Here is a 9027-nt window from a genome sequence, read left to right as displayed (position 1 = left end):
GGAGTCTGTTAATCCTGTAGCCAGGAGTGTTATCTGGTCAAAGGGCTTCAATCCCACAGATGAGGTGGTGTGTTATGACTAACAGGGTGGTGTTTGGCCTTGCTTGAAGAAAGTTGGTTTTGGCCCAAGTTCTAGGACATGTCTAGCTAGTACATTGCAAATACATTTCTAACACTGCTTTGCTGAGAGACATAATGAAGAATGATTGTTGTTTGCATTCCTTTCTTATCTGCTAGAACAAATACATCTATATTGTGGCTCAAAAACCTTTCCAGTCACATGTCATATCTGTTGTGACCCGTTATTGAATTCAGGATGACACATGAAGTAATTAGGGTACCATGTATCTAATCATCATTAAAAGGATAGTCAAAAGACTATTGTTTGTGTATGTGTCTGTGAAAGAGAAAACATAGGCACAAGCCTTGATTCTGTCTTTGTGTATACCAGCTTAAAATGCTCCTTACCTAGTAGCTTTGTCTGCAGGGCCAATTTGAGGCTTAATGTGTAGTATAGCTCTGATTTAATTTTGTAGTATGAGTGTATCAGGCAGCTCATGCTATAGGAATGTTTCTGCATAAAGGCAAGTGGTTATCTTGGCTTTGTCCTTTTGAGGGAGAAATGTGAATCTATGACAGTCTGTAATTTCATCAGTATTCCTTGTGTGTTTTCAAATCTATCCTATGCCTTTGTAAAATGCTTGCCATAAATACATGTGTACCTCTAATGAATTTGCTCAGCCATCTGAGTTTTGAACTTTACAGATAAACTACCAGGTGGATTTCATGTTTATGTTTTTGAAGCTGGATAAATTCAAAATTTGTCACCTCAAAAGTTCCAAGAAAAAATTATGAGGGCTTGCAACTGAATTCAATACCTGGATAAACTTGCTGCCACAATATGGCAGGCAGGCTCTAAGTGACCTTTTTTGAAACTAGTTGTTCTCCACCTTTTGACTCTTGCAAATGACAGAAGTTTAAGTGATGCCATCAAATAAGCTTTCCTTTAGCCACAGATAATACACATGGAATGTGATGTTCAAAAAGACATTGATAGGAGGGTTGGTGTAATATCTTCCCTCTATGAACTGAACTGTTGAGACAGCCAACCCTCCAAACCATAATTTTCCTACTGAGTCAGGACCCATTGCTGTGACCTCTGAAACCAATTTAGCTGGCCAAAGGGTCTAACACTGTTTGTCACACTGAAAAAATAGATTTGGGGACTACCACTCAGATATTTGTGTTAACTTTTAACTAACATAGACAATGAATAAACTCTTCCCTTTGACCTTTCTGTAAAATTCAAAAGTAATGAGGACCAAATGTGAGAGAGAGAGAGAGAGAGAGAGAGAGAGAGGTTGTGTGGGCTGAGCTCGAATTTGTGGTAAAGACTGCCAGTGTAATTCAGTTAGGTCCTAACTTGTGTGGTGCCCTGGGAACTTTGAACCCCCAGGAGGACTTTGCTTCAAGTGAAGTGGATGGAAATGGTAACTTTTTTGTTTGTTTTCTTCTATTTTAGACTGAAAGCCCAATGTAATTTAGTTCCAAAGCCGTTGCGGTGACCTCAGGGTTGAGGTGTGGAGGGGTCAAACGACTTCCCCTGGCCAAACAGGATGCTTGTGGCATAGCCATGAATAGGTTCCAAAGTACTGTCCCATGTCAGAACTCTAAGGCCATTCTTAGTGTGACAAGAGCTCTTCTATTTTAGGCAGATCCAATCATTTGTTTAAGTTCTCATTATGGCTTAGCTATAATAGTGGCAGAGGACATGAACTCTAGGTACTTTTAGTAGAAAGCTGTGAATATGTCAACTGACATCCAAGTCTGTAATTCCCTGCTGAAATTCAGAGAAAGACTGTTTGTGTGACATGTGGTGAAGTCTCTTCCCAGCAGTTCTGTGGCTTTGTATTTTAGAACTATTTCCTGATGATCTGTATTTCTTGGTAATTCTGCTTTCTGTCTAAAAGATCTAAAAGTGCCAAGAGCCATCCTCTTATATTCCTATGAAGTCATTTAGAAATTAACTTCTGTTTTACAGAAGAGGACAGGAAATGAAACCTCCTGGTCAACTATTTTCATAATTAAGAGACTGACTCAAGGAGGCTCAGTTTTCAGAGCTGCTTGTGGCTCAGCAAACAGGAATGGACTCGTCAAACAACTGCTGAGCGTACACTTTACACAGGGTGTTTACTATTTAAAATAAAATTTTAAAAAAAGGACAGGATGAAATCTAAACTTGGATGTATTAATCCATATGCAATAGAACACTGTTCTGTAACCTGTGGCTGCTCCCAAGGCTTATTGGCAGGCCCCTAACCACACTTTCCTGTTTATCGAAAAATGTTTTCCATGCACTGGCTCCCCAGACCAGGACACTGAGCCAGTGAACTGCACCAAACCTCCCTTTACCCTTGCTAGCAGTTGCCTTAAAGCCAAGCAGAAACTGCTGTCTGGAAGTATTGTTTTCTCTACTGAGCCTCAGTTTGCAAACACATCCATGAGAATTTTTCCAGCTTGGAAAGTAAGCCATTTGTCAAGGATCATACAGGAAATTAATGGCAGAATAAGGAATACAATTAGATTTCTTCACAAGACCGAGACTTGAACTGCAAGACAGTTTTGACTCTGGAAATTTATTAATTTCAGAGTCATGTATTAAGAGATAATGTGTTTCAGGACCACTGAGAAACATCCCTGCTGAATTATGGTTAATGAAAAAACACCTGTGTCTTCATTGATAACTCCACTGACAATCACCTACTGCTTATCTTTTTCAGGACAGGGCTTAACACCATGTGTGCTGCCATAGAAGTGCTTCATATATGTCAATATCAGAAGTAAAAGCTTCTGGGCTTTGCAAATGTAATTGGCAGTCTTTGCTGAGCCCTAGCCATAGAGTCTAATTTCAGCATCTGTGCACTGGGAGCAGTGGTAAAGAATGTTCCTTCTGCTTTTTTACTCCCACTACTAAAGACTCCCTGCATTGAAGACTAGAGTTAGAGAGGAGGAAAAAATATAAGCCTGGAAAAATAATTGCATTCTAAAGGTGTGTTCTTTCATTGGAGTTTTAAACTACAGGAGGCTTGGGAAATATTTGGCATTTATTTGGGTATGTGTTTTTTCTCCTGCGATACATCATCTTCAAAATGCTAAATATAAAATTAACATTGTTGGGCAGCAGGCAAATATTTGTCATTGTCATTATAGCTGGATTTTTTTTTTGTTTATCTGCATAAATTTGATTTGAACGTATAGTTTTTTGTATAGGCAACCCCACTTAAAAATCCAGTTGTTAACCTGACTGTCCTCTGAAAATGTCCAAATATAATGTTCCAGATGTTAATGGTACTGCTCCATGTTTATACTCTTCTCTCAGCAGCTGTTAAGCTGCTTGAAAAAATTACTCAGATGGGTGGTAGTGGTATTTGATGCAGAATTCACCCCCAAGGGGCATGTAATTACATAAATGCAGCCCAATAAGTATCATTTATCAGGACAGCAAACCAAATAACATTCTTTCAGCCTGATGTAAATCGCAAACGCTATCATAGCCTCTTGACAGAACAGGCTGTGCTGACTCTTACTACATATTTTTTTAATCAAGAGATATAAAATTACACAACCTTTTTTTCCCTTCCCTGTCTATCCACCTACAAATGAGAAGTCTAATCCTGCTAATGCGTGTGCACATGTGTAGCTTCGCTGGTGTGAGTAATCCTTTCACTCGGGGTGAGCTACTTTTTGGAGGAAAGGTAAGTGCAGGAATACGAGTTTGCAGATGTGGTTGTGCAGGCAGTGTGCTCTGGAGACCCCTCTCCTGTTGTCCCTAGCATGCTGTAATTAATGGCATTGCAGGAATGCAGGGCTGAGTTCCAGAAGTGCAGGCTGAATTTTGGTGTAGGAATGGGGATAGCGCTCAGAAATTCAGCAGTAAGATAAATCATAGTACAGCTCTCAGGCACAGGTCTTCAGTGCAGCTGAGCCCAGCCAGACTATTCAGCTTTAAATGATAACAGTTTTGCAGAATAGCTGTTTTGATCATTGCAGAGACTTTTGTCTGACTGTGGCTACCTGTGATGTGCTGCAGCTTTGTCTATACTGCAAACTAAAGACAGTGAAATGATACTGTGAAATAACTTCTGACTGCTTTTCTTTCTGTTGTACAAACTCTGTTTCCTGTCTGTTTTCCCATTAATTTTTTTCCCCCCTCTGTTTCGGTTTATATTCCACTTTCCTCCCCCTCCCCTTCCCTCCCACCCACAGAAAGAATTTCTATGTGAAAAAATCATGTTGTACTTGCAAGTTCCAGAAGCTTTTGCAAGAGAAGAAAACTGAGAAAATCCTATAATTCTGTCTTAAAAAAAGGACACACAAGTATTTTCATTTTTAGCTCTTACAGAGTGTTTTTTGTTCATGGGAAGTTTTACTTTCTTTCATCTGTTACCTGTTTCTCAGCTCACTAGTGGAAGAACACCATAATGTGTATTATACCTGCAATATGTTCTGTACATTTCTTTGTCTCCATCCTTTGCTGTATTAAAGAAATCCAAGACGTTAAATAGGCCTGAAAGTAATTTCTTGATACAAAGACATACATGAAAGAGGTGAATGAACCCATGAACTTTTAGTTGCTGGAGAAATTGCTGTCATTTTGTTAACTATAATTTAAGGCAGGGTGGTGGGTGAAATTTTACAGAAGATGGCTTCCTGGCATTTCAAGTGATTTTTTTCCTACATAGATGTCTAATGCTCCTCTGATTTTAGACAGATATAATGCATAAAACTTGCTTCACATAGGAACAGAGCAGTAAAGTACAAAACCTGACCAGAAAAGACCAGCACAATCATACTTCAATAGAACTTTGCGTCTGGTCTCCCAGAAATTGATCAGTGATACTGTGCTCAGTGCTGTCTGTTAAGAAACTAATGTAAAGAAAACATAAAAGTTATAGAAGATTTCAAGTTCTGGTTTGATTTGAACATTTCTTGAAATGCCTGCGACCAAATTTCTTCAGGAGTTTTGTGCTAGCAACTGACAGATAAAAGGTGACAGATATGCCAAACTAAGGCAATGTTTTTGGTTTATGGCCAAAACCATGAAAGAACTGCAGTTTACTATTTACAGTGCAGTAAAACATTTCTCCTTTGACCATTTAATTTCTTTTCTTCCCCAGGAAGCCACTCTGCAACATGACATTTGAAGATTTTGAGAACTACTCTTATTTCTACGAACTGTCTGAGGAAGATGAGTCACCCCAGTCCTCCCTCAGCATTGCCCATATTATTTCCCTTTTCTTTTACAGTGTGGCATTTCTGCTGGGAGTGCCAGGTAATGCCATTGTCATCTGGTTTATGGGCTTTAAGTGGGATAAATCTGTTTCCACACTCTGGTTCCTGAATCTGGCCATTGCAGATTTCATTTTTGTTCTCTTCCTGCCCCTCTATATTACATATGTGGCAATGGGCTTCCACTGGCCTTTTGGGAAGTGGCTCTGCAAAATGAACTCATTCATTGCACTGCTTAATATGTTTGCCAGTGTTTTCTTCCTGACATTCATCAGCCTTGACCGCTACATCCGCCTTGTCCACCCCGTCTTTTCCTACAAATACAGGACTGTGAAGAACACCCTCCTTCTGAGTGGGGTCATTTGGATGTCAGCTGCAATTATTGGTGGCCCTGCCTTGTACTTTAGAGACACAGCTACAGTTCTCAACAATGTCACCATTTGCTACAACAACTTCCATGTGCACGACAGAGAACTTATTTTGCTGACGCATCACATCCTCATTTGGGTGAGGCTTGCATTTGGTTACCTCTTTCCTCTAGTGACCATGGTTATTTGCTACTCCCTGCTGATTGTCAAAGTGAAGAGGAGAACTGTACTGACTTCTAGCAGGCTTTTCTGGACCATCACTGCTGTAGTTGTAGCTTTTTTTGTCTGCTGGACACCATATCACATATTCAGCATTGTGGAGCTGTCTGCTCACCACGATGAAAACCTGCATGACTTACTGCAGGATGGCATTCCCCTCTCCACTGGCCTTGGTTTCATCAACAGTTGCCTCAACCCAATCCTCTACGTTCTGATTAGCAAGAAGTTCCAAGCCCAGGTGAAGAGCACAGTGTCAGAGGTGCTGAAGCTGGCCCTGTGGGAGGTGAGCCGCTCGGGCACGGTCAGCGAGCAGCTGTGGAGCTCGGACAACGCGCCCGTGCACTACTGCGAAACTGCCCAGTGACTGCTGGTGCCAGCAGCTCTCCCCAGAGGAGCTGACAGGAGATTTGGAGGTGTTCTTGACTTCACATCTGCCAGTCAGATGTGCATCTTTGCCTAGACAGTTTTCTGTAAACAGCTGGCTTCATTGCACTTGCTGCTTTAATGGCAAGGTTTTCAAGGGACGCATGATTTGGATGTGTGCCCTTGCAATGCACACACAGCCTGAACTGAAGGCTATCAGCATAGGTGGAATTACTCTAACTGGGCTTTTGCTGAGGAATGTTGTTGTGATCCTGTTGGTTTGCTGTGGTTCCATACCTCATTGATATCAAAAGAGCACTTAATAAAAATATTTATCCTTGCCGTTGCTGACACAACTCTTAATTGAGACATTCTCATCCAAGAGGCTGTGGCCGTACATCGCTGGGTCATGAGTCTCCTGATTGCCTACTACTGCCCCAAGGAGGAATCCCCTGGCTACATCCCACCTAAATCAAGCTATCAGTGGCTCCACTCTGCAGCTGGAGAAGAATCTGGAGATGGAGAAAACTGAATTGCTGCCTTCTATTGTCAAAAAAGAAAAATATGGAAATAAAACCTGTCTTCTCCCACTGTTCTTTATCTTGTACTCAAAACTAAGACAGGAGGCCCTGTGTTTTGGGGTCACTTACTGTATTTCTAGCACTAGCTGGGTACAAAATACTGAGCAGATGTTTCATATAGGTATTGGGCTCATTCAAAATGTGCAAAGAATTAGTGAAAATATTTCTTACAGCTTATGCGCCACACTTCTTTTTCTATGTTTAAAATTTTAGTCCTACAGAGGTTTACAACTATTGATTGCTCTTTATTCCTCTTTCAAGCAAAGGTAAAGAAATTATATAACGTTTTGTTTGCCTTAATGTCCAGCTTAAAAAATGGGTGGAGTGAATTCATCAGTATACTGTTACAAGTCTGTAGCCAAATTCGGGCTTCTTTTCCAAATAAGAGGCAAAACAGTTCATCCAGGAAATGGAGTCCACTCCCATAAGAAAGATGAAGTAGTCCCAGTTATGCTGTATTCTCTTCCAATTTGTTGCTTGCTGCAGAATCACACATGCACCAATGCAAATATATATGCTATGTGGAGTGAACAAATTTCTGATGCAATACCACTTAATTAAAAAGTTTAATGTGGGACAAAACTCTACTTAAAGTAAATGCATAGAGCTTTGGGTAAATTTGAACTGTTTTTTCCTAGTTATTGGCCTAGGCATATAGAATAAAACTGCCTTTCAGATAATTTACCTAGTTTATATGGCCTGCCAACACAGTAGCATTTATGCTATAATTGAGTCCTTACATGTAAATAGATTTGCTTTTGTATAAAATATATATATATGCATGAGCACATCCAATATTGGTAGCTACACAAATAGAAACAGCCTGACTGTGGTCTGTAACTATTTCTTTGGGCTCTGGTTTCAGAGTCTGAGAGTCAGGCAGGATCAGTGGAATTTCAGTGTATTTCCCTTTGGGCTGAAAAGCTGGTAAGCAGCATTCTTCCTCTGAGTCATTTGCTGCCTGGTACATAGTTGCTCATAATATTTTGGCATCGTGCTGGTGTATGTGCCTAAATCAAACATTTTGCAGTTTTTCTTCACATGTTCCCTGACATCTTTCTAAGAATGATGTACTCTCCTGGCTGTAGTCCAGGTGAAGTAATAAAATTTTCTTGTTTCCAAAGAGCATGTTCATTTACTTTTCTTAGCAGCAATGTGTGATGATTGGCTTTTCTTATAACAGCTCCTTCCCAAAGATTTTGGAAGGTGAAATCAAGCCCTGGCCCTTTCTACAATGGGATTTAAGGTTCATGCTGGGTTTCTTCAGCTGTGTGCACACACATGTTCCTATGTACAGCACAGAGACTGGATTTTCAAATGGGGCAGCAAATATGTCCCATCTTGCATAAAGGATCAGAAAGTGTGGCCTGAAGCAGACAGGAGGAAGACAGAGGATAGAATTGAATAAAGCCAAAATCAGCCTTGATCTGTGGCATTAGGTGGATTAACAACTGTGCAGTGTAACTGCTACCGTTCACACCAAGATCAGTTACAGAATTATCTCAATCATTTCTTCAAGAATAATGCAAGATATCTAAGCAAAACAGATAATGCTCTAAGTTTCTGTTTCCAAAGAGTCTCCAAAACAGTACCAACAATTCTATGCTGCTTGGGCTGAGGAATGCTTTATCAACTCACCACAATTGGAAAAAAACCAGCCAGAAAAAGGAAAGGAACCTGTGTCATCATGCAAAGAGATACTACAGAAACAGCTATTGACACATTTCATAATGGACAGGTTCTAGTTACTTTTATCTTCCTGGACAGTTTGTGTTTCTGAAGGTTTTTATGTAGATTAGTTTTGTTCAAACTGTTTTCCCATTATTCCTGTATAGAACATATTGAAGTTACGGAATTTTCTACTGATCCCTCTGTTGTGGGGTGCACTTGGAATACTTGCCTCATTTATTCCAGGGTGCTGATTTTTCACAGGCACAATGACACAGTAATATACCAGCACATATCCAGACACCACCCAAAACCACCTAACACAAATATTTGTGGATTGAGCAGAATACTCTTGCCCACACACCTACCTATTTTTTCACTGGGAACACTTTGCTCTCTAGGTTTTTTGTTTTTTGTTTTTTTTTTTGGTTTTTTTTTTTTTTTGTGGTTTTTTTTTGTTTGTTTGTTTGCTTGTTTTTTGTTTCTGTGCAACTTTCTTTTTAATATCAGGCTAAAATAAACCCCTGCCAAAACCCAACA

General features: G+C 40.1%; 1 protein-coding gene across 1 annotated transcript; it reads left to right on the top strand.

Annotated features, from left to right (window-relative positions):
- The first annotated feature begins 5180 nt into the window (after positions 1-5180).
- On the top strand, positions 5181-7546 carry CMKLR2 (chemerin chemokine-like receptor 2). The gene has a single exon (XM_084208888.1). It carries the CDS (start codon positions 5193-5195, stop codon positions 6237-6239), a length of 1047 nt encoding a protein of 348 aa, XP_084065014.1. The 5' UTR covers positions 5181-5192; the 3' UTR covers positions 6240-7546.
- Positions 7547-9027: the final 1481 nt, after the last annotated feature.

The sequence above is a fragment of the Fringilla coelebs genome (assembly GCF_963513975.1).
Source record: "Fringilla coelebs genome assembly, chromosome: 7".
Lineage (NCBI taxonomy): Eukaryota > Metazoa > Chordata > Aves > Passeriformes > Fringillidae > Fringilla > Fringilla coelebs.
Note: the sequence above shows the minus strand (reverse complement) of the source record. Positions and strands in the feature narration are given on the sequence as shown.

Coding starts and splice junctions, on each gene's coding strand:
- CMKLR2 (XM_084208888.1), top strand. CDS start 5,193: ATGACATTTGAAGATTTTGAGAACTACTCTTATTTCTACGAACTGTCT.